The sequence below is a fragment of the Protopterus annectens genome, chromosome 2.part1, assembly GCF_019279795.1.
Source record: "Protopterus annectens isolate FY-2018-M chromosome 2.part1, PAN1.0, whole genome shotgun sequence".
Lineage (NCBI taxonomy): Eukaryota > Metazoa > Chordata > Ceratodontiformes > Protopteridae > Protopterus > Protopterus annectens.
In genome coordinates, this window is record NC_056729.1 from 746,345,719 (window position 1) to 746,372,938 (window position 27,220).

General features: G+C 39.2%; 1 protein-coding gene across 5 annotated transcripts in view; it reads left to right on the forward strand.

The window, feature by feature from the left end:
• Positions 1-27,220, forward strand: part of TRIM2 (tripartite motif containing 2) — a 1,116,451-nt gene that overhangs the window by 563,986 nt on the left and 525,245 nt on the right. For all 5 annotated transcript variants that reach the window (XM_044062463.1, XM_044062466.1, XM_044062467.1 and 2 more), the window contains exon 2: positions 101-279. In XM_044062463.1, coding sequence (XP_043918398.1) covers positions 146-279 — 134 coding nt within the window. In that variant the 5' untranslated portion in view covers positions 101-145. The remainder of the gene's footprint in view (positions 1-100; positions 280-27,220) is intronic.

Here is a 27,220-nt window from a genome sequence, read left to right on the forward strand (position 1 = left end):
TTAGAAATCTAGCAATAAGAACTGAAACAGTTGCAACAAAACACCGAGTTTCTGAAGATCATGGTATGTCATGCTGCTTTTTTTCTTTTTTACTTTTCAGTGTGCAGGGTGAGAAGAACGTGGACCCATATGCCAGTGTTCTAGGATGGCCAGTGAAGGCTCCAACATCCCCAGTCCCGTGGTGCGTCAAATTGACAAACAGTTTCTAATCTGCAGCATATGTCTTGATCGTTATCAAAACCCCAAAGTACTCCCCTGCCTGCACACCTTCTGTGAGAGGTAAGTGCTGCTTGTTTGAAGCAAACTTGTCTTTTTCAGTTTTTGGATATTCTCAGATAATTACTTTGTACTGCTGTGCCATTGAAACTCATCAGTTGTAAAAGCACAGTTTCTTTCTGCCGGTAACCTGGCACAAACAAGAATGTTGCCTCTGAATGTAAATTACTACTATCTGATTGCTTTTACAAGGTGACCAGGATATTTTTGAACAAAGTCAGAACTGTTTCCACCACTTTTTGGAAGTATTGTAATTTGCATGTATTTTGTGACCCTGGATTTGTATTAAGAAGGTGGATACTTGCCAGGTTTTTGCATTGTAGTCATAACACTAGTTGCCAGTATGTCGGGCAAATATCAGAATGACTTTTTCAGGTGGGAGTATAAACGTGGAAGTGAAACATTAACTTTTCTCCTTGAATGGTATGATAAGAAAACAGCTTACAGTGCTTACTAAGGGAAAACAACCTTGCTGTGTTAATTTATTTTTCCGATGCTGTGATCCCCTCCCTTCATTTTCTGCCTCACAGGCTGATATATTATGTCTGTGGGTAAGCTAGTTCTGAAATGTGAACTTTGGAAATCCTGTGTTCTAGACAAACATTTTATAGTGGCAAAATGGACAATGATTAACCTCTCTTTAAGCTGTACTCCATTTTTCTAGCAAGTCTTTTGTCTGGTTTTATCACTAAAATGGCAAAAGTTATGTGCAGTCAGTGTATTATCAACATGGCTATCCACATGCGTGCACAACAGAGCTGGAAATGATGCTGTGAACGGGAACATGGTGATGACTGCCACTTTTTTCAGCAAGAGAAGGTTGTTAATGAAATGTTTTATTTATTTAAGCATTCATATAATTTTACTAACCAAGTTTGCATAGCAGACAGGAAACTGCTTAGTTTCAGGTTTGACACAGGAAGTATTTGAAGTTCAGATTACTGATAATGTCATTCTGATACTAGATAATGCACATATGGAATGCTTACAGTATGCAGTCCTTTGTAATGACTACTGAACGTCACTGATAATTACTACTGCAGTCCTTCAGACAAATGTTGTATATTAGCAGCTTTGTTATACAGTACTACAACGTTAGTTTTACCAGGTGTTTTTTCTTTAAGTTTGTCCAAAGTAGATTTTTGTTTAGTTTAGTTTTTGCATTATCATTTCAGTGTTTAATGTGCTCAGGAGTTAACTTAAGTCTGTTACTGTAAGGTAAGGACATATCATTTGGATTCCTGTTCCCCTGAATATTTTGTCATAAATGCACTGGATGTCAGCATATTTAATTCAAATTTGTGAGTGCCTAGCTGAGAGGTAATTTAGTTTGGTTTGCATTTGCACATGTGTATTTTTATCTTTTATGGAAAATATTATTGTTATATTAAATCACATTACTTGTAGTATGTACCTCTTGTTGGGTTGTTAGTACTGGTAAGATTCTTCTTTCACCTGTTGATAGTTTATTTCAGTAAATACATAATATTTGATTGAATCCATAGTGTTTACTTGCATAGTTCATATTGGATATATTGCCTAGTGTCCCAGTAATATCCCCTTGAGTCCGCCTACTTATCCAGTTAGGAAAAGTGTAAGATAATAGCTGGCTCTAAATTAATCCTTTTGAGATACTTTTTATTGATCTAATGAGTATTGCTGCAGTAGTCATTACAGTTCTCCATTACTATCGAGAAAAGGGGATTTTTTGCTGTGAAAACTTCATATAAAAGTTTAGAATAAAATTTTGTATTTTTGTATATAACTAGAAACTATACACAAAGCCCTAATATTTGGTCTCAAAGAAAATAACGTAAAGCCAGTATTAACTTGAAAACTGTGTTAGCCCCCCCCCCCCCCCCCCACTGCTGTTATGTTTAAAGATGACATTTTGTGCAGATGAATTCTGGTTGGGTGCCTGGTCTAGTACATGCTTAGCTGACAGTCTAGAACAAGTGAGCATACAACAGCCTCAAATCAGACATTGTATAACGATAACGTTTTTCTTCTTATGTTGGTCTGCTGTGAAAGAAGGCTGGTATTTCATATTGTCCCAGTTTGTACTACTTGTTTTCTAAACTGTTTGTGCTGCTTGTTTTACAGATGGTGTTTGGTTAGTGGTCTTTCTGCAGATTCTGCTAGAAGCACAGCATTTGGTTGGTTTGCACAGGGAAGCACTCTCAGAACTTATGATTTTTGAAGTACACTTGCACTGCTTTGTTCCAGTGAAAGTCTGTACTCTATAATGAAAAAAAAAGTCCAAAGGTTAGTGAACAGCGATGCTTCTTAGGCTTAGTTTTAATGAGATTTGTTTCAAGTTGTTAACGAACAGGAAAATTTTGTATAAAATATGTTCCACAACTTCACTGGGGATGTATTAATAATATCTTGAGCAATGAGATGATCAAAATGTAGAGGAGGAACTGATACTTCTCAGCTGTTGGAAATATGTATATTTTTATGCAAAGAATTTGATACGTGGATTGAGTATCTTTGGTATGGTGACTGTGAGAAGATGTGGCAGAAGGAGAAAAATAAAGCAGGCAGGGAGTGTAGATAGAAGGGAACCGTACGTAGCAGAGTACTGATGGAATTACATAATCAGTATAATAAAGTGAAATATCTATAAATGGTGTGGTTGTGGGTGGGTGTGGTTGTGGGTGGTGAGTTGCAAATGTTTGTTTTCCTAAAGAGATGGAGAGCAGGATAGAACCATAAACCCCACCATGCGCACAAAGAATTTACTCAAAACAGTGAAAAAGAATTTGTGGTGGACTTGTTAAGAAGGAAATCTTCTGCTGACCAAGTCTGCTGACCAGGTGGCTGTATCAACAGTAAAGAAACTTTAAATGATAGTATGTACACGAAAGACACTCAAAATCACTTGAGTTACAAAAGTTACATATGGAGTATAATTCAGGGCTACAGATAAATGACTTTAACAGAGTTCTGTTTTTAGTTAATGGTATATACAAACTTCTTAGACAGTAAAGTTAGAATTTACCTACCAAAGTTATAACTGTTGTTCCAATATTGCACTGTTTAATGTACAATAAATATTTGTGTCATGATTCTTTTAAATAAGAACAATTACTGATTTTTGTGTAGGAATATGCGACAAATTTGTAGACGCATGTATGTGTACATGTACAAATTAGTAGTAATACTTGCTAACTCCATGTTATAGAAGGATAAAGCTTGGTAATGGCACGGGAACTGGAAGGCCCAGAATGGAGAGTCTAGAGTGAGCTCCTACTCCCTAATTGACCACTTGTGAAAGGGCAGTGGCTTGGTCTTTGTCTCTGCTGGCACCCACTTGAGGTCTTGTGTACATGCATGCCATATAGGACCAATATGAGCATATCCCACTATAGTGGAATATCAACACATGTATGAAAGCATGCATGCGTGCACCACTGGACCTGTGTTCAAAGTCCTATTTAGCACATATATCAGACCACCAAAAGGAGGGGAAATGGCAGTTAACAGGGGTTCCCTGACTATCCCACAGGATAAAAGCCAGTGCTTCCCAGCTTCCCCTCCTGTACAGTAAAAAGGATGGTGCGCTGCAGAGAGAGAGTTGATGGGCATAAAGGATGGGGGATGGTCACAAAGCAGAGAAGTGGTCTACAAAGAGCATACCAATTTAAATAAAAAGGGTAAAGGCAATATGCAATGGCATTTTTGCATTACAAATATGATGCTAATGATTAAATGCTAACAAGATTGAAGAGAGTGGATTGCTGCGATTGACCAAATCATGTATAGCAGAATGCATACTGATTTGTATGAAAAACGTTTCAAAAGATAAAGGGAACACTTAGTGTTTTGAACAAAATTAGACTCTAAGTGGGTATGTTGGTGCGGAGATGACAGCTGTTTGTCTATGAAGAGTGCTCATGTACTGGTCTGTGTACATCAAGAAGACAAATAGCACAGGAAAAGAATGAGGTTAGATGTGGATGCAGCTTTAAAATGGCTCACAAGGATATATGGATGAATAAGTGACTTATATTTGCATGACCCGCGGTGGTGGTGCTGCGGTAGCATTGTCGCCTCACAGTAAGACACTGTCCGGTTCGATTCTCAGCTAGAGCTTCCTCTGTGTGGAGACATGCGTGAATGGGCGTACCTTCGTTGAAGGTTGTGCGTCAGGCCTGGCAAGCCGGTACGTAAAAATGAACTGCCGATCATTAGCAGACCGGAGTTCCGCTGTGGCGACCCCTAACCGGGAAAAAGCCGAAAGACACAATTGTTTGATTTACATATTTATTTATTTTACAGTTTGATAAGTGGTTATGTGAAGAGTTCCAATGACCATTTTCAGCCACATGCAGGGTACGTAGTACATTATCAGTTCAGTCACAGTATAAAGGATTATATATTGCATACTATAGAGGAAATAAAGTGGTATTGATGAGAGTACATCTGTATTGTATAGCTAATGGTATTCCAAATAACAAAATAATTCCATTGTTACTAAATGTATATACTGTTACGCAGCTCAGCAGTGCCAATTAAACCACCTAATACTTCATTAAAAGTAACTACAGTGGCTTTGCACGAGTAGTTTAATTCAAAATCATTGGTACCTGCAGAAGTGCAGAATGTTTTGAGTTTCATATGAGAAATATTTTGCAAACCCACGACAGAGCTAAGCAAGATAGCTGGGTGTTAATAGTTTGGAGAAGGGCTGGCAGATGCATTGATACATGTATGTATCATAAATATGTTAAATGAAAAAAATAAATGAGCTGGCACAACTATGCCATCTGTCAGATAGTACGAGTGTTCTTGGATTCATGTTTATGTGGGTTTAACACATTTATTCTTTATTCTTTTCTTTTTTTTAATAAAACTTGGCAGCAGAAATAAGGGGATAGAAGTATCTGCTATCTTACAAACTTGAGAAGGAAAGAGGGTAACAGTACATTGTAAAGTAACTGAAGCTTTCTTTCTTTCTGGTAAACAAACTTAAGAGATACAAAATACTACTGTTGTAATTCCAGGGATAAATAATTATAGATCTCTTATCCAACTGAGATATCACAAGAGCCATAAAAAATAATTTACTATGATAACTTGAACTGTAGGTTCCACCTGTTACAGCAGGGAAGAGTTCCAGGTCAGTCCCATTTGTCTAAATGTCATTACAAATGGGGCTTCAAGAATCCATGATCCCCAATGGGCACACTATATTCCAAAGGAGGAATCATCGTACAGGTAGAGCCTGGTTAAAAAAAAAAAAACTTATGACATGAAATCCATGTGCCGAGACTGAAGTCCTTTACTGGAGCTGCCATTTCCTCTTGTCTTGCTAAATGTGACTCTTAAAGATTTATTAACAACAGGGAAAATAAAATACAGTAATTAAATTAATACATTAGTTAAAAAAATAGCATAATTAGCACACAGCCATTTCCCTTTCCCTTGCCTTTGCTAACTACAGCTTAATTAATGAGTGGGGAAGAGGACATACCTAAAGCAAGGTAAGCACAGCAGCAGTTACAAGGGTGTGTGTGTGTGTGTGTGTGTGTGTGTGTGTGTGTGTGTGTGTGTGTGTGTGTGTGTGTGTGTGTGTGTGTGTGTGTATTATGTATCTTTGTGTATTTGCGTGTACATGCCTAATGTTTGGAAGGTGTCTGAAAGCAGCAAGCTAAAATCCATTACAGTGGTTATGATTTATATATTTAATTTTATTAATAAATTAAATATATATTTAAAACTAGCAGCTAAAGCCATATCTTATCCAGTGTCGATCCTTATTACCAGGTCCATAGCAGAACATGTCCCAGCAATATGGAGAATCGCACACATTATCCCCTTACACAAAGGCAGAAATTCCATAGAGCTGACCAACTACAGTCCGATTGCCATTCTCTCTCCACTATCTAAAGTCCTCAAAAGATGTATCCACTCACAACTGAATCATTGTCTTACCTTCAACAACATGTTAACATGTCATCATGGGTTTAGGCCCAACAGTACCGCAACTGCACTCCTCAATTAACCAATAACATCAATCAACTCAGAAACAATGGTGAAATACTCTCTGCAACCTTTCTAGACATGTCCAAGGCCTTTGATATGGTCTCCCACCCCAAAGTATTAAATATACTCTCCAAACTGAACCTTGGCCCCTCTGCACTTCAGTGGTTCTGAAGCTATCTACAGGACTGCCAACAATCTTTAAAATGGCTTAATGTCCTATACTGCCCTCTTCCCATCACACTAGGCATACTTCAAGGCTCAGGTCTTGAGGTGCTACTCTTCACTATTTTTACAAACAACCTCCGTACTGCTGCCCCACTGGTTTCAACTATCCAATATGCAGATGACACAACAGTTATATGTGCCGCTAATAACCTGCAACACCTCCATGATATAACCAAAAAATCATTCTCAGATACCGAGCTGTGGTCTCTAACCATCCACTCATACTCAACCCCAATAAAACAAAACTCATGATCTTCCAACCCACAAGACCCCTCACCTTCTACATCACAGCTCAGAATAATATTACAATTAATGCCACTAGGACTAATAATAGATAACCACCTAAGATTTGACCTACATATAGTACAATTAAGAAAATTCACACAAAAATGTGTACTCCTTTACAGAAATAAAAGGCATCTAACACCTTTAGGGTTGCCATTGCTAGAACCCATCTTTTATGAACACTAATGTATGCTTCCCCAATTCTCACCAACCTTAAAAAGACAGATTTAATTAAACTTGAAACATGCTACAATAAAATAACTGAATTTGCAACTGACTGCTGACGTCATACCCACCATTGTCACTCCTTAAAAAACTCTCCTGGTTAGAACTCCCACAACTTCTATCCTATAACCAATTAACCTTAGCACACAAACTAGTATATCAACCTGAAAAAAACCTGCCCTTCTAAATATTCTCCAGCCCAATACCACAAATCAGTCTTTGCTCAAGAAATAAATCTCTACAAGTGTCCAAATCCACTAATACAACAGTGGACTCCCTATTTTCTCAACATGTAGCAACAAGGTGAAATTCACTACCTCACAGCATCAGAACCAACACAAATACCAACCAATTCAAAAAGAGTCTTACAATTATCTTAATGACACCTGGCTTTGTTCCTGTACTACTCCAGGCTAACTAGTTTTAATAGCTTCTGGCCATACTTTCTCTTCTTTTCTGACCACCTCATAATCTATGCTCTCTGTCATGTCTAGATAATCTCTAACCTCATCTTTTTCTATCCATGTTTCCCCCTACAAACCCTTCTTCAGCTTACTTTGAAACTACAATGTCTACACTACAATAAGGAATTATATCAGATGGTTGTATAATTCAAATGTCAGCTATAATGACATAGAACGTAATTTCTGATGTACTGTATGTCTTGTATATTTTTTGTATAATTTCTTCTATACATTTTGTATAATCTCTCCCCAGGCCTCCCCTGAGAATGGGTCTTATCCCTGTTGGACCTTCCCGCTAATCAGTCGTAAAATAAAAAATAAATAAATAAAATAAAAATATTAAATTGTTCATTTGATCAGAATCAGGCATCTGAGTTTGGGCATACAGCTGTGTTTGTGTGTGTATTGGGGGGAGTTGTAATACTTTGCACTGTGTGCCTGACAGCAATGCAATGACCTAAAATATATCACTGTTGATATTTATGTAAGAAATCCACTTTCATGTCTTTATGCCATATCTACATTTTCTTCTCCCTCTTCACTTCTGTACAAGTTGTATTTTTCACTCAACTTATAAACTGTGTATGCCCTGTCATATCACCCCAGTCGTGTTTTAAGACAGACAGTGCTGATCAGTGCTCTAAACAATTATTTCTTCATTCATTTGATCAAAATAAAACATCTGATGTATTCATTGTCAAAGTGGTTGTAATTGCTGATCATGTATGTCTGTATGTGCGTGCATGTACATATTTGAGTTCATGTATGTCTATGTGCGTGCATGTCACTGGTTGTAATGGCTGATCATGTATGTCATTGCTGATCACGTATGTCTGTATGTGCCTGCATGTCACTGTCTGGTTGTAATTGCAGGTCATGTATGTGCTTGCATGTACATATTTGAGTTGCTGTATTTGCGTAACTCTTTGCCTCTGCATCTCTTTGTGTGTGTCATATGGAACAGTCTGATCTTCAAGGCAAAAACACTCTTGCAGGGTTCAAAACAACCCTTTCTGAACAACTTCATAATGGTGCAAATATTTCATTAATAATGGCTAAAAAATTCTGCTGTCTTACCCTCCCTGTTTGTGGTTTTATATGAGTATGTATGTTTACAGCTAACTGTGGTTTTATTGCTTCAGTGTCCTTTCTATGTACAGATAAATAATGTAAAACTTTATTTTTCTGTATATAATTGTAAATAAAAGCATTGGATAACTTTTTAACTGTATATTCAAAATGTTACAATTGTAGATTTTGCCCATTTGGGCCCACTTTGTAGATGAAAATGGTCTTCAGACCAGCCTACCTACACAGTTAACAAACAGAAAATAAATAAGTAAATATTTAATAGTAAAAAAATAACAATTTTAGTTTTCCTGCCAATGTTAAGACATCTTGTTAATACAATTCCACGTGGCAGTTCCTGTTAAAAATTTTACAAAACTTGATGTTAGTCTGGCTTAAGACATGGAAGAGAGTGCATGCATCATAATTTATATCCATTTCTCTCCAAGAGAATTACAACCACAACCAATATATATATATTTTTTTTTATATTTGCTACTTGCACATATGGGTCTACTTTACATGGTCGACTTTTCAAAAAGTTGACTTTCATATAGCCGAGACCATATGATCGACTTTCGGAAAGCCAACCATGTAAAAAAACACAAAATACACAATGAACATTTCTGCCCCCACCCCCCCCCCGTAACTTAAATATACCAACTCCGAGATCGCACTACAGTGCAGAAGAGGAACATTTTCCCATTCCGCACTGCACAGAGATAGCGGTTCCCCTGGTCGGCTTTTCAAAAGTCAATCATATGGTCTTGGCCATATGAAAGTCGACGTTCTGAAAAGTCAACCATGTGAAGGGGACCCATATATATATATATATATATATATATATATATATATATATATATATATATATATATATATATATACACACACACACATATATGTACATATATATGTATGTATATAAATTTGTGTATGCATGTATTTATTGCTTTTGTTTACTGGCTACAAGGTTTCATTTTCATCAGAGGCCTGGGGAAAAAAGCTCAACGTGTGAATAAGAGTTGAGGATGAGATACACTCACAAAATAAAGTGGCCATTTTTACAACAGATGTGTTCATGAAAGTGGTATAATGCATTCATACACAGTAACTAATATTCAATCAAGTTGCACAGTAATAGGTTCATAGGTAGGTTCTAGGCTATTGTCCCTAGGGCCTATATAAACCTAGCCAAAAAGGTACCCTGGCTTTCGCCACCCAAGAAAATTATTTTCCTGTGCTCCTGTCTAGCAGAGCCACAGAAGTGATCCCTAGGTGAATTTCCTATTTACCATCCAATCATCAAGATTTTTCTTGAAGAGTGCTAATGAGAAGCTCTGTTTGACATAGGTAGTCTGTTCCAGAGTATGGGAAGTCTCTGCGACAGGAATTTATCCCTCCAGCATGTTCTCTTTATTGCGGTGACCAGGTTTAGGTCCCTACAGCGTGTAGTTCGGAGGGATTGGGATTTCTTTAAGTGGAGCATGTCCAGCAGCCCTGGGTTTGACATAGCTTTGTATGTTAGGCAGAGATCGCCTCTGATTAGGCAATATGAGACGGAGTAAAGCTGGGAAACAGTTTGCGTAGGGTATCTGTTTGAGGCCAGTAATCCTCTTTGTGTGGTACTTCTGCAGCCTCTCCAGTTGTAGATGTCTTGTGAGGTACATACCAAAAGGAGCGCTGTACTCTATAATGGGTCTAATGAGTGATGAGTAGAGGGGAACAATGACCTCTTTTTTTTTTCTGGATGAGAAACTTTTGTGATGAGGTGTGCCATGTAGAAGGATTTCCTGACCACTGCGGCGATGTGATCATCAAAGGAGAGACTACTGTCCACCTGTGTCCCAAGGTCTCTTATCCCACTTTCGTCTCTTATCCCACTTTCGGTGTAAAGTAGACCACCACCTATGTGGTAGTTCATGGGTATAGAGTTTTTACCAAAGCAGATGACAGTGCACTTTTTGGCATTGAGCTTCAGACCACGGCTTTGACACCAGGCATCTGTCGCAGTGAGGCCCTTTTGTAGGATGCCCACATCATTAGGAGTTTCGATTATGGCTTCCAGCTTGCAGTCCTCTGCAAACTTCATTAGCCAAAGACCTGTGTTAGCCTGTACTTCAGAGAAGTAGATACCGAACAGGAGAGGACCCAGGACTGAACCCTGTGGTACTCCACTTGTCACTGGTCTGAAGTCAGATTTGGAGTCTGCTACCTTCACAGTGTGGGTTCTGTCCATGAGCCAGTTGGCAACCCATCTTGTGACATAGGGATTTATACCTAGTTTAGTGACTTTATCTATAATTTCAGAGTGGGGGATGGTATTGAAAGCCTTGGCGAGATCTAGATAGGCTGTGAACCACCTTACCCTCATCTATGGCTTTGGTGACTGCTTCAAAGAAGTCTTGCAGGTTTAGGAGACATGATCTGCCTTTTACAAACCCGAACTGGGTGGGGTCCAGAGTTTGGAGATTACCAGTGTCTTTGTTTAAGTTCCATGATGATACATTCCATGGCCTTGCAGACCAGGCTCATCAGGCTAATGGGGCAGTAGTTCCCGGGGTCCATCGTACCTCCCCTTTGTGGAGTGGGATAACCGTCGTGGTGCACCATTCAGTAGGCACAAAGCCTGAGGTGAGGCTATGATTGAACATGGTACTTTGGTAGGGTGCCAGTTTGTTCTGTAGTTCATGTAGAACGCAGCCTGGGATATTGTCAGGTCCCATGGATGCTGTGTTCTTGGCTTTGGAGAGTTTTTTTTTTTTTACCTGTGCAGCTGTGATTACAGGAACTTTGCATGCTTCTGGTATAGAGATGGGCCCTCTAGGGGGTGAGAGGGGGGGTAAAGTTATCACTGAACCTATCTGCCAGGATGTTGGCAATATCAGTTGGTTCTGTATATTTAGTGCCATTGTGCTGTAACTCTGAGCAGATCGGAGTGTTGCCTTTGAGATTCTTGACATAGCTATAGAATTCTTTGTGGTTGTCTTTAGAGTCAGTGGCAATTTTGTTTTCGTAATTAGCTTTGGAGGATTTTATGAGTGATCTCAGCTTCTTACTGAGGCTGACCAGGGAGCTCCTCCAGTCATGGGATTTTACTCTTTTTTGCAACAGTTTTTCTTCTGTTGTAGAGTTCGTTTATGGTAGAGGACCACTAGATTGGCTTTCTTTTTTGGGGGGGATAGCACCTTGGTTCTGTTAGGGATAGCACAATTCATGCACTCGTGTAAGTGCTTATAAAGTGCATTTGTGTAGGATTCAGCAGTCGTACCTCTATTGTTCATCTGCATGGGTGTCATGAAGTTTGCCACTTCTGTCTTAAGTGTGAAGTTTGCTTTGGAGAAGTTTTTTACGGTGGTTTCCCTGATGGGGGGTGGGGGCGGGATGTGGATGTCTAGGGTGATTAGCTTGTGGTCGGATCTGAGCAACGAGGAATTGACCTCTGGTGTGGAACACCGGTCGCCCATGTTGGTAATGACCAGGTCTAGGATATTGCTGCCTCTGGTGGGGGTATGAATAAGTTGATCCAAGGCATTGGAATTTATGAATTCCAGAAAACGTTGAGCAAAAGAGTTGGTACACGAGTAGTTTTCCCAGTTAATGGTGGGGTAGTTGAAATCACCCATTATTAGGGTGTTGGGTTGTACCCTAATATTTTCCAGTGTATCAAGAAATGAGGAGTGGAAATCCTGGGTTATGGTGGGGGGTCTGTAGCAAGCTACAATTTGGATTGTGGTCTTGCCCAGAGTTAGTTGCACTTGGATAATCTCTGATGCATTATGAGGTGTGGATATCCTTGATGAATATGGACACACCTCCACCTTTAGTGCTTTGGTCCGGGTTACGTGGCCAAAAGGTTTGGTATGAATTATAGCCTGGTAATGCAGGTGTGCTCTCTGGAGCTTTGAACCAGGTCTCTGTCACTGCACAGATGTCTATGTTCTCCATTTTAAGGAGTGCCTCGAGTGAGTGCATTTTGAGGTTTAGACTTCTAGCATTGAGTAGCATTATCCTCAGATTTTGCTTGCTTGTACCTTTTACGGTGGTGAATTTGTCATTTGAACCTTGCCTAAAAAAGGCACTATAGGGGTGGCAAGAGCCTTAGCCAGTATCCAGAATCCGAAGGCTGACAGGTGCAGGCCATCTCTGGCAAAGCATCACGGTCTGTCAGTTATGTCATCCCAGGCAGACAAATACTGGATCCCCTTAGAATGACACCAGAAGCTTAGCCAATTGTTGAAGTCAATCATTTTGCCCTTGTACTGTGGTATCATTCTGGGTGATGGCAGGATGCTACTGAGGGCTGGGGTCATACCTGCCTGGGCTACAAGATCAGAGAGCTCCTCCATGTCTCTTTTTTCATGTAGTTCAGGGAGGTAGTCTTAGGTCATTCACACCAACATGGACAATGACAGAGTCATATTTGTACTTGTTGTGGAGTGACCTGAGTGCATGCGTTATGTGGCGAATCCTGGCACCCGACAGGCAGCTTGACAGTAACTTTCTCCTTGTTTAGCCTAGTGAGTGGAATATCAGTGTGCCTGACTATAGAGTCACCTATGACTAGAGTGTTGGGTACGTTGTTATGCCTTATGGGCTGTGGTTGAGTGGCACACTGAGATTGTGGGCTATGTATCATTTGGGTTGTGTTGGGTGATGGAGTTTGCTTGCATTTCGGCTTTGGAGGTCCCTCTTGTTTGGGCAGGTTTTTATTGAGAGCCTCCGCGAATGTAGGTATGTGTTTTGCGTTTCTGTGTGTGTGTGTGTGTTTTAGTGGTGTAGATTTTGAGGGACTATGTGATGAGTGTGGTGTGGTGCAAGTGTTTACCTTCTCCTCTTGACTGTCTATTCCAGTCTTTGGTGCAGAGAGCTTTGCTTCCAGTTTGGCTATATAAGTGCATCTCTAACAGGTTGTAGTGTTGGGTGGTAGGAGGAGGGGGTTGTCTGTGTACATGAGGCAATTGCTGCATTGCCCCAAGATGCCCAGATTCATCAGATAGACAGGAGAAATCACCAGGAGCTGACCCTTAGACATGCCTGGATAGGTGCTTATTTATTAAGTACTAAAAACTGCTTTCCTCTAGACAAGTGAGGAAAGTTGAGTGCTGTAGTAATTTGTTTATTTAGTGCTTACAACAAGTTCTGAACAAGTGCTGAGCTCAAAGAAACAGATTTGAGCGCTGAAACTAAAAAAACTGGCTAGTTCTAAGAAACAAAATTAAGCTAGAAGGCTTCTCTCCAGCACAGAAAGGTTTGGAGGCTCAGAAGCTTACAAATAGTCCTGGATACAGCAAATATGTATGTGGACTAGAGTACATACAGGAAAGGCAGAAAACAAACTTAGAATTTTTTTTCCTTCCCAGATGCTCCCTTTGTACACAGTAGGAGTGCCTGAAATTAGAATATGATCTCTCTGCACTCAGTTGACTGAGCAAATGAGATGGGCCCAGAAGTAGTATCCAAATACAAATTTACAAGAGGGGCGTGCAGTTTCAATGCCACCAAGATTAACACCAAAAGAAGAACGGGGGGGGGGACTAACTGTAGAGACAGAGCCACAATTTTCAGTTCAATGAAACTTAAAAACTCTAGACCACTATATAGTAATGTGAGCAGTACTGCATTAACAGAAAGTGCTTTACATGCTAATTAGAGAACGTGGATATTAATGGACAGAAATGAAACATAAGTTGTAGTTATGAAGAAAAATGATGCTATAGAAAATTTAGTGGAATAGACGAAAGAGGAGGGGTAGTAATGAGGAAAACCGCAGCATGAGGAGAAATGTATGTCGGACTGTAATTTAGAGGTGACTGCAGGCAGAGCTGAATCTAGCACTAAGCGACCTAGTCAGTTGCCAAGGGCCCACTGGTTGGGGGGGCTGCCACAACATTGTTAATTTAAACAAATTAAAAAAAAAAAAACTTACATTTCTTCTTTAAGGACACACTGTGCGCATCTTTAGCAGCGTCTGTGTGTCATACTAAAGATACATGCATTTAAACATTGCAACTTTGTGCATGCATCGAATATTGAAAGTAGCACGGTAAGATTTTTAAGCATGACAAATTGCTGCCACAGATGAAAGATGAGCAGGTGAACATGGACAAGAAGTGTGTCTGTGTGTGAAACGCCCCAGTTGGAGACATCGGGTAGGTTAATAGGCTGAAATCCTGTACCTTGACTACAGGTGACAAGAACTAAATCCTCTCCACCAACTAATAAACTGTCATCAGGGGTGCATTTTCAAGGGCTGCTGAGTTTCAGTGCATTTTTTAAAAAAAGTTGAGTTTCAAAGCATTTTCAAATAATGTTGCATTTCAGTGCTTTCAAGGAATACTTAGTTTCAAGGTAAGATAAGTTTACAGTTGCTCGTGCTAAGTCTGTTTTCAACATGTAACTGTTTTGCAAAATGCCATCATCAGTATTAGCAGAACAATAGATAGCATAGGCTGTGGGTTCTACTCCCACACCATATAGATAGTGTTGATATTGCAGTGCCCTTTAAGGGGGGATGGGGATGCTGCACTACTGAGTGTGACCTCCTTTGTATGAGATGCCTAGTAACTATGAGCCTGTTGTCAGTTTGACAGCTATACCCTATTATAATATTACAAGCTTATTTTTTTAAATGTAACATGGGAATTTTATTCTTCAAGGGCAACAGTCACTGAATTTGTACATGAAACACTGAAATGTAAAGTCGTTTGCCAGCAGCAACGTCTTCATTAGTTATAAATCTCTTTAATGTGGAATTATTCAGAAGACTTACTTCTGCAAAGATTGTATATATTGACTGATATTTGTAGATTGTAATGACAGAAGTTTGAGTGGCCTTTTGTGGATGAAATGTTCTGAAAAGGGTAGTTTTTTTCATTATTGGTTCATACATTTTGTTTCATTGCATACTGGAAAAGATGTTCAAAACTACAAATTTAAAAGAGATGATGAAGCAAGGAGGTAATTCAAGAAATAAGAAAAGAATTGTTTTTTGGACAGAAATCGTTTACAAGAATAACAAGTCATACAGAATATTATATTCATAAAGTAACAAAGTACACTAAGAATTAAGCCAACATGGGAATGGAGAAAGGAGCTTCTGTAAAGTATGACTGCAATTATGGGTACAGAGAATAGACAAGAGTGGGTGGAGGAATCTAACAAAGGAACCAAGGTATTTGGGGGCAAATAATTAGAAAAGGAAGGCAATAGTGGGAAGAGGCCAAAAAGACATTTGGATTGGAGGCTAGTGATTGCCTTCCCTATCAGGATTTGATATCAGAATATAGACAGAGAGAAAGGGACAGGGGAATCCTAACTGAAAGACCTGCACTTTTTGAGTTTTTTAATTGAATCTAAAACAGAAGCTGATGTTAAATGGATAATTAGTAGGGCATATAAAATAATGCACAATAACTACGGGAATTAGTCAGGAAAGGTTGGGAAGAGAGTTTAGATATGTAATTCGCAAAGAAACTATGGGAAGACATATGTATGGCTCCCAAATATATATACCACAAAGTCTAGAGGATTTAGGTTTTTGCCTGGAAGTGTTTCAATGAATGTGACTTTTAAGGTCAGGGAAGCTTACTGTTCATGTTAAGTCTGTTTTCATTGTGAGACTGTATTGTTTTGTTTAGCGAATGGCTATCGGTGATTGTGCTATAAAATTTGAAATAAAAGTTTTAAATATCTCTAATCGTAGAACTAAACACCAACAGGTTTGAGCAGTGTTTATAATAACTGGGGAGAAATATCCAAGTAATGGGACACTGGAATGGCTGGGGGAGGGGTGCTGGTCTATTACCCTGCCTAATGTCCCAATTAACCGTGATCCAGCTCTGACTGCAAGGCTGAGTGTGAAAAGGGGACGAGAGAAAGGAGGAAGAGTAGACGTTGGGTTATACAGAGGAACTTGGAAAAAGAGGGATATGTTGGGTGGGAAGCTGATCTGGGGGGTTATCCTGGTGTGGGGGAAGTGCAGAACCAGCTGTTTAGTAGCTGAGACTTCAGATGATTTTAAAGGAGCTCTTGAAGAGGGTCTGTCTTAATGATATTAAAACAGTGTTTCAAGTTAAAGCTGCAGCGTGGAATATAGAGTCTCCTCCAGAATTGTTCGATTTCTTTTGGCATCAGGGCAGAAGGGTCTGGTTTGGGTATAGGGGTTCAAAGATATTGGTAAAAGATGAACAGTTACTGGGTTTATGGATACGTTTGTGGGCAGTCAGAAGATGTGTGTATGTAAGGTCGTGAGACAACTCAAGCCAACTCATTTGCTTGTGTGACCGTGGAGAGTTTGATGGTAAAAGTTAGTAGCAAATTTGGCTTTCTTGTTATAGCACTGCTGGAACTTGTATAGCTGGACTGTAGGTTGATAAAAAAGTGTTGCATAGACAAGTATGGACAGGAGAAGCTTTGAGGCAGTAGGTATCTCCATCAGGTATCTAAGGTATGTTTTGATTCTGTGCAGAGAGAACTGCAGTAATCAGCTAGTTGTATAATTCCCCAAATTTTTGCTCATGAAAATAAAATTTTGCTCTGAAATAACGGTAAATCATTGTCATTGTAGATTGTTAACTAAATACTGAGTTAGAGAAGACTGTCTTACAAGAAGACCAGTATCACAACCAAAGAACTTTCTGGGCAGTAAATGTATATAATCGTATTTGTGTATGTTGTATTTTTGATTATTTTCATACATAAGTGACAATCATACATATGCATGTATGTTATTAATGTGACATCAGCAACAATGTTCTTTAATAACAGTCTGTTGTGATGTCAGTCGGAGAAAGAGATTATTGTGTCTTTAAATGGATATTGAAATATTGCTGGTTTTCTGACAGTTGTGCAGTGGATATTGCTGTTACTCCCCCCTCCCCAAAAAAATCCTTCAGTATAAGCTACATTTTCTTTCTCAAGCCAGGAGTTCATACCTCTCTTCCTTTCTTTATTCATTATTCCAGGAGCACCTGAAACATTGGCCCATTCCTTGGGTGGTTAATGCAGGGTAGAGCCAATGCTAAGTCACAGCAAAACCCTATTATTACTGGGCAGTCTGTTTTGTTATCCAGACTAGGAACCCATTGTGTGAAAGAATTTTCTTTAACAGGGTTTGAAGAGGAATTGGGAATTGGGTGTGACTTCACCACCCAAAATACATATGAGTGGACTGGACGCTATTCATGGAGGCCGTGAAAGGTAGGACCTTGGTGAAACATAAGATGAATTGCCTTCTTTTCACTTAAAGCAATGCTATGCATGCAGCTGCTAGCACTTCACTGGCATTTATATGGAACAAGAATTTGCTGTCTTGGTAGGAGATAGTAAAACAATATGTACACAGATGAGGACAAAACATGCAGGGCCAGATTCAGTAAAGCCTACACTAAGTGTACACTGTTCTGAGTGAACACACAACGCAGACATAACTCACACCTTCTTCCACCTAATTTTAGTTTTCCTACTGATATTCTTGCAGCTTTATATATTGACATGAGATTCATAAAGGTTACCACAAAGTGTAGATCAAACCGCTCAACCTCTTAGAGCAAGAAATCTGGACAAAGCCTCAAATAAAAGTGGGATAAAGGACCACAAATAGGGACAATTTTTAAATATTGCTCTTACAAACTATTTGATAGAAAGCAGGTTTTGGATTAGCATGAATTTTGTGAAGGGTATGAAGTCTGAAACTCAAATATCTGGCATTATTTTCTAACTGCAGTCTTTAATGATTTGCCACCAATTTACCAGAAAACCACAATTTTATGAAAAACAGACCAAAAATATGAGGCAAAATTCTTGACATTTTGCGAAAATCTGTACATTTGAGAGGTATGGGCCTGTAGATTACATGTAAACTTAGTGTAATCATTCTGAGTGACTAGAAAGCACAAAAAATGTGATAAGAATTTTATTGAATACATTATCGTGTACACTTAGTGTAGGCTGTATTGAATCTGCCAAATAGTCTTCATATGAACAAACAGCCATTAAAAAGCTTTGTTGTATAACTGCTAGTGGCAGCCAGAGACTACAGAACTGATGGAGTACCCGAGTCCAAATGGTGTACAGACTCTGTGTCTGTGCACACTTTCACTGTGGGACATGGTAGTTGGAGAAGATTTGTAAACTAGTTAAGTATTCAACAGCTAATTGAATTACAGCCAACTGGTTGAGAATTGAATTTTGAAGAGCCACCTGAGGAGCAGAAAGATTGCATAGAAATGAATTCCTGCTCCCAGCCTTCAGTAGGATCAGGGATAGCACAGAAATGAATTCCTGCTACCCATCCTTCAATAGGATCAAGGATAGCACGGAAACGAATTCCTGCTACCCAGCCTTCAATAGGATCAGGGATAGCACAGAAATGAATTCCTGCTACCCTTCCTTCAGTAGGATCTGGGATAGCACGGAAATGAATTCCTGCTACCCATCCTTCAATAGGATCAGGGATAGCATGGAAATGAATTCCTGTTAGCCAGCCTTCAATAGGATCAGGGATAGCACAGAAATGAATTCCTGCTACCCTTCCTTCAGTAGGATCTGGGATAGCACGGAAATGAATTCCTGCTACCCAGCCTTCAGTAGGATCAGGGATAGCATGGAAATGAATTCCTGCTACCCATCCTTCAATAGGATCAGGGATAGCACAGAAATGAATTCCTGCTACCCTTCCTTCAGTAGGATCTGGGATAGCACAGAAATGAATTCCTGCTACCCATCCTTCAATAGGATCAGGGATAGCATGGAAATGAATTCCTGTTAGCCAGCCTTCAATAGGATCAGGGATAGCACAGAAATGAATTCCTGCTACCCTTCCTTCAGTAGGATCTGGGATAGCACGGAAATGAATTCCTGCTACCCAGCCTTCAATAGGATCAGGGATAGCATGGAAATGAATTCCTGTTAGCCAGCCTTCAATAGGATCAGGGATAGCACAGAAATGAATTCCTGCTACCCTTCCTTCAGTAGGATCTGGGATAGCACGGAAATGAATTCCTGCTACCCAGCCTTCAGTAGAATTGGGGATAGCACAGAAATGAATTCCTGCTAGCCAGCCTTCAGCAGGATCCGGGTATAACCAAAACTGTGTTCCAAGACAAATGTTTGAATGGAAATGAACAAATGATCATTAAGAGCACTTCCACAGGGAAATAGCCTTACCAGTTTCACACCTCAGAGTGACAGACCTTTAATCAGAGAAGGATTGATGATTTTTTTTTTTTTTATGCATTATTCTCTGGGTATTTTCTCATTATGCTAACTGTCAACTCCTATGTGTATTCTAGTGATCAAGTCATTAGGAGGGGCCATCATCCAGGCAAGAATCAGACACTTATTGCTGACATAATTTGCCTAGTTCCCCAGGTAGTCTGACTCGCAGGCATTCACATAACACTAGGCCCTATCATGCACGTAAGCTTCCATGCTTATATTCGGTCACTGATAATGCTCATCTTTGATAAGTGGAAGTGTGCTGCATATTGTGACATCCACCCTCTTCTGGGTGTTAGCCACACAGTGGATTGGGCTTCATCCTTCCACCCTTGATGGGCGACTTGGCAACAGCTGCTCAGTCCCACCATCCATGGGTGACTCCTCCAAACTCTGGTTTGCTAATTGATCTGGGGAAGCTTGGGTCACTCTTGGGGCTTTTTTGTATCAGGATCAGCAAAATGGATGAGTTATCAAATTAATTACACAGCATCAAGAAACCAGAAAGTTGATGCAGGAGTGTTCCCAGTGGATGGCATCTCTGAAGAACCTTCCCAAGTCACTGTTCTAAGCACAGTGGGGACCACAGAGGCATTATTTTAAGAACCCAGAAAGATCTCCCTCAGAGGCCACATTTATGATAGGAAGTATATTGACAAAAAATAGCAAATTCTATCAAAATAAGTATAAATAATAACATGAAACACTGTTAAGCTAGGTGTCTGTATTGTATCTTTCTGTTGCGAGAGACCAAGTTATTATTATGGTTTTACTTTGGAGTTCATTGACACCGATTCCAAGACAATAATGCCAAGCCCATATAGCTAGTATGAATATCTGGAAAATGTAATAAAATGTGCATTGTTAAACAGTGGGCATATTGCTGATGTCCATAATCGTTTTTCTCTACCAAGCTTTAAAGGAAACTTGCCTACTTGTATATAGGTACGAGTGCTCACACCATCATATTTCATGAAGCAGTATGTAAAGAGTTCATGTCCAACAGATTTCATTATCAAGTATAAACAGTGTAAAGTTTTATTATGCAAATCACTTTGCACAAACAATATCCTGACTTCCATCAATCTTAAACTTCCAAGTTTACAAACATTATTCCATAATACACTTCCTGACTATGCCAGTTCACATATTACCCATGTCAAACATTTCAAAATTTCATGCCCCTGTGATGTAGATGCCTTCTGTGTCTGCGCTTTTCAGTCAACTATGCTTGTGAAGATCCCCATTAGACATCACATCATAATAGTCAGCATTTCCCAACCACATCTTACTTTGTAAGTCTTCTGAACTCCCTTCATCTAAAACACCATTTAATCATGCTGCAGATCTACTGTTTGACCATAAGGCCCTTTGTTAAGGAATGTTTGGTTCCTCCAACACATTTAACCATTTTTAGTTTTGACAATGCATAACATGAGCTAGATCGTTTTGACTACATTTAGTTTAGCTGTACACTAATTGTCTGTCCTTGTCACATTTGTGTATTGGTATAGTCATGCAGTGGTTAACATTGCTACCTTGCAGCATTTAGTTATCTGGTCTGGTCTTCTAGCTGAAATGTCTTTTGTGAGGAGTTTGCAATGTCCTCCCTTTTGTTTCCATGGGTTTTTGCTGGAGTCTCCACTTTCCTCTTGTATCTCAACCACATGTTAATAGGTACATTAGCAATTTTCTAAATTCCTGGTGGATGGGTGTGTGCATGTACATGTATGTGTGTGTGTATATATATGCATGCATATTCTGCGATGGACTGCCATATTGCCCAAGACTGGTTTTCTGCTTTATGCCCATTGCCTGCAAGGATAGAGTTTTCCCAACCCATGACCCTCAAAGGAACAAAATTGGTTTTGCAGAATGAATAAACGTATAACTGCAATTCTGGCAGTTGTTTTGCAGCTCTTTCAAAATGCTGCTTTTTCCTCTCAATTTTATCCGAAGGCTAGTTGCACCGTCTTTTATTTCATTCCTAAATGTAATAGGTTTTGCATTACTGACAGCTTTGTTTTAAGTGTAATGGCTATCGAGGATTGTTTTGGGCACTTAAGTGGTATATTATTAAGTTCCATAAAGCTGCACAGAGATCCTTGCATTTCTCCATTGTCTTTATCATAATATTTGCTGTCTGTATGGTTCTTTCCACCATTCCATTTAACTGAGGGTAGCTGAAAGGCATATCCTGAAAGTTTCATTGTTGTGCATATTTATTAAGTGAATTAGAGAAAATTTGTTGACCATTGTCCTAAGCTAAATGGTTTTGGATTTCATGATGTGCAAATGTGTATTTCAGCTGTAATATGACTAGTATAGCATTGTTTTTTTCTTGCAGTACTGCAAGTACTTTGATAATCATTAATTAGGTAGTCCTGTCTTTCAAATGTTCTCTACCTTGAGCACTGTGGAACTGCATGTTCCATAAAATGGGGCACAGTTCTTTTCCTTCATTTATCTTATATTGTTTAAATGTTTACGGTGATAAATTGATACCAGAATACAAAGTCACACTGCAGTGTCCCAGTGACATGCACCTTGTGTCTAGGAGTGCTGTAACACTGGTTTTTAAAAGCTGGAAGTGGCCAAATTATTTATGCTTTGGATTAAGAATGGTACACTGTCAGGGTAGCAACAAACTCTCAACCACCCTATTCACCCTTCATTTATGTAAAACTTCCATTTCTGTGTCAAGTGTACAGACATCTGATATCTCTTACCCTGCACTGCAAGTTGTTTAATTCTTTGATACCTGATTTATCCATTTCAGTATTATAGGGAGCATGAGTGTATAGCATCTGTGAGTGGGTGCAAATCAGAGAAATTCATTCTGGATCAGATGTCAGTCTATCAAAACACAAACACACACACACACACACACATTTACTTCATACACATCTTCAGACAATTTGTAGGATTGTCAATTAACCTAGAGCATGCTTTTGTGGTGTTGGATTAGATTAGAGCACCTGACATTAACCCACAGGTAGGACATGCACACTGTGCACAGAAGATACCTCAGATGGGAACTGAATAGTCAACTACTGTGAGGCATTAACACTCCTGTGCTGCTTTACACTGTATATAATCTTCTTTGTTGTTGTTGATACACTAAAGACAAATGCACTACCTAGTCGAATGCCTTCTCATTGTGAATGTTCACAGATGGCTATTCTGTTTACAGTGGTGTAATTTACTCTTGCAGAGTTGCCAGCAATGTGATCATTTGTTGACCTGTTGTACACAAAGAAGTTCCAAAATTCCATACTGTGGATTTTAGTATTTTGATAGCTGTGCTGGAAAGGGAGGGAGTATCTGTGAGTTGAGCAAGACTTTAACTAGTCCCTTCATGTAAACCACAGCTGCCATTTGCTAGTCCTTTCATGTGAACCACAGCTGCCATTTACTAGTCCTTTCATGTGAACCACAGCTGCCATTTACTAGTCCCTTCATGTGAACCACGGCTGCTGTTTACTAGTCCCTTCATGTGAACCACTGCTGCCATTTACTAGTTCCTTCATGTGATCCACGGCTGCCATTTACTAGTCCCTTCATGTGAACCATGGCTGCCATCCCTGAGACATATCTTCCAAGCAGAAGAACCACTAAAAGTAAATGTGGGTATCCTTATGAGCTGGCAGCAGTTTTTTCTGTTCCACTTGCTCTTCCATTAAGGTGGTATTAACGCATTAATAGCTGTGGCCCTTTGTAATGATGTTGCTAATGTTTCTTTACTATCTACAGCTGTGAGCATACAAAGCTGAGACTGCTTTATTTCCCTGTTGAGTAACCTCTCCTTTCCATTTAATCAACAACTCCCTCCTATTCTTTTATTTATTTTTGTGGTACTCTTGTAGCCCTTCTGAAAAATATTGTGCATTTTTAAGCAGTAATTGAGGATCTATGTTACAGTTGCCTTTTTTCTTGCATAATTATGAGAGTCATCTGGCTTCTGCTTTTTCCCCTCCTCCAGATCTTGCATTACAATGCTGTGTCTAAATGCAAGTACAACAGGTCTAATGGTTTGATTACTACAGCAGTTCGCTTTTTCACTGTCGTCATTCGTCAGTATTTAGCGATTATATTGCATGAACGTAATACTCACACAGAATGTGACACTGTTTCACATAAGCAAAGTGGCTTAATGGCAGGACCAGTACATATGCTTACCCTATCTGAGGACACCTCAAAAGAACTATGCTGCAAAATGTTCTAAAGGATAGTTCAGCTATGTACTTTGTAAAATGAGCCTGAACATTAAGACAAACAAGTGATGCATACATATATAGATTGTTTTTTTACAGAATGCAAGCTTGGTTGCACCTCTGTATGGGGTCTCTCGAATACCCTTACTTTGTTGTTCTCATTCTGAGATTTTTGCACCTCTGAGAAAGCGTGATTACTGACAACAGTGTGACTCCTATCTTACCTTTCTCCCAGTGTACTGATCTTGGACCACCACAAGTGGCTAACAGGCAAGCACTGCAGTCTGACTCCATAATGAAAAATGCAGCATAAAATCAGTATCCGACACCTTTAGTTGTTTTGCTTGTGCAAATATGACTCTATCTCAGTTGATACAAGCAAGTGCCTGTAAGCCATTATAATGGCACTCTACCGAGCAGTGTGTAATTACCTACTACAAGATTTTTGGGGAAGGGTGTGCCTGGCTGCCTTAACTCACTTATTAAATATAGACATACATTTGTATATATACAATTTATTTATTTTTGTCAGTTTGGCAGTTACTGCACCAGTACACTGGTCTACTCAAACGCGCTCTACTGTTACTACTGCTGCTTTTATTACTGACCGGTGGGGATGTGGGACTACTGACGGCCTTTGTTGCCTTATGTCAACTGCAGCAAGCTTTTGCAATCACTGCATCTAATACTGTAGTCTAAACGCACTTTCCTGTAGCTGTCTTTTAGATTGTCCTGCATTTTGTGAATAAGAAGAAGAACCAGGGGTATGCCTTGCTTCTTGCCTTCAGTTCTTATAAGAAACTTTCAAGACATCGGAGTCTGTTTTGTAGGTCATAGCAATGAATATAGTGGCCTACATGCACACACAAATCTTTTGTTCTAGCTGTCATAATTTATTGCCCATGTTATACACTGCACTTATGGGAGGGTATTCCTAGCTGTCTTTACTTCCTGACAACTTAAAATAGTTTACATACACCTACTAGTTTTCTAATAGCAGTTATTTCTTTACTTTTTATTTTTAATACATAAACTGCAGTTGTGGGATGTGGTAGGATACCCTGTGATATCTCTGGCCAACTTTTGTAGGTCATATCCACTTTCCCAAACTGTTGTCATCTCGGGGAGCAACTCTTTACAGCATACACCCTCATTGTTTTCTCCTTTAACTCTGTTTCATGCAAAGGAGCTGGTGGGGGCATAGACAGTGAACACTCTCACTGTATAAAAGCAATTCTCTTGTTATTCATTCAGATTAACTTTTATGAGCTACAGATTATCCATGCATGGTTGGGACAGAAATGCACCCTCCTTGTATTTTGAGTCACTTTTTCGGACATGACACTCTGCTCTGCCTCCACCTGACAACACATCTGTTATTGACTTTGTTTTCTTTCTATTTAACAATGTTTTGCCCTCCTACACACAGACTAAGCAAAATGATGGGTGCACATTAAGACAGTTTCATTGCTTTTTTTGCTGGCTGCTTCTTGTATCAGTGCTTTCAGTCGCTTGGTGCTGTGTCATGCATTTTCCAGACCACCCAGGCACCCCTTGACAGTGGAAAACTCTGAAAAAATCATTCAGTCATCCTGTAACAATATGAAACAGTTCCCCAATCAACATGAGGGTTTCACCTTGTATCCTTTACCAGAATTGATGTATTTTTTCCTAGTGAATTTACTTCTCAGTAAGCATGTGCAGTTAGTTTGGGTGCAGTTTGAGCATAGCAATAATGTTTTCTAAAAATATATTCAAACTACCCAAATTCTTCCCCATTTAGCATCCAGGATAACTGTTCTTTGCAATTCTAATTAAAACCTCAAAAGAGAATGGATTCGGAGAAGACGGATACCCAAGTGAAATTAACAGCTTCTCTCAAGGCAGCTTTCAGGGAAATTCCAGGCTGAACCACATTTGTATCTCACATATCCCAGGTTATGTTTCCAGTGCAAGTCTGTCTTAAGCAGTATCATTACACAATCACTAATTTTATCAGGTCTGTCATGCTTGTAATAAGTGTGCCTGTTGAAATTGAGGGAGTCATAAGAGAGATCCCTGGAGTAGCTGAAATAGAGTGCAGATTTGCGGAAGTTTATGCTATCCATCTGTGGTTGCATTACCTTGGAGTATTCTCCTCGTACTTCAAGGTACAGTAGACTCCGAGTCAGAGTGTATATGTGTGTGTGTGTGTGTGTGTGTGTGTGTGTGTGTATATATATATATATATATATATATATATATATATATATATATATATATATATAATGTGTGTGTGTCTCTAGATATACATATATACACATAACACACACATACACACATATACACGGTTTACTGTCAAATGGTTGAAAGGCCAATAGTTGAAAGTAACATACCTGAATACGATATATGTGAAAATCCTTAAGTTGACTGTCATAAACACCCATTCAGAATGCCGAATAAATGAACTTGATCACTTCATTATCATTGCCAAAAACTAATTTTGCCAAATTTCATTTCATCAAAACATAGTAATGGCAGTGTATATGTCCTTTTCCCCACTGTAGTGCGATCCTGGAGTTAGAATATGTAGTTGGGAGGTGGGGGGCACAGCCCCTACATTGGAGGATGTGGGGTGCGTTGCCACCCACCTAGCTTGGTTTCATACTGACCAGTTTCTGTTAAGAGGATAGTAAGTAGTGTTTAATAACACTGGGTTTGGTGGAGGTTTGGTTTTGCAAAGGGTGGAAAAATGTTGAATTTAAATGCTTTCACGTTCTAAATTTCAATATGATTCTACATTATGATGCTTTACATTCTGAACTTCAACTATTTGATCGTAGACCTATATATATATATATATATATATATATATATATATATATATGTGTGTGTATAGAAGAGGTGTGGTTTGGATGCCTCTTCCCTACAAAAATGCTTCATTGGCATAACAGGTTTCAAAAACTTAATTTTTTTTTTTTTTTTTTTGTAATTTGAATAATTTTTTCAGGCATTTGGGTTGTACATGTATATTAGGGAGCAGTAATAATGATACTGTTAAAATAAGTGAGCTGAAAATTGTGTATTTAGATTAAGCCACATCTGTGGGAGACCTACTACATCAGAGTCACAAGTGCATAACCAAGCTATACGTTCGTACCTTAACGGGTAGTGGAGACTTTTAGGTGCACTAATTTGAGTCCAAGGAGTGCCAGGTATATAAATATATATTTATGTTTACATAGGTAGAGCATTGGTCTCTGTGGGCTTTTTTCA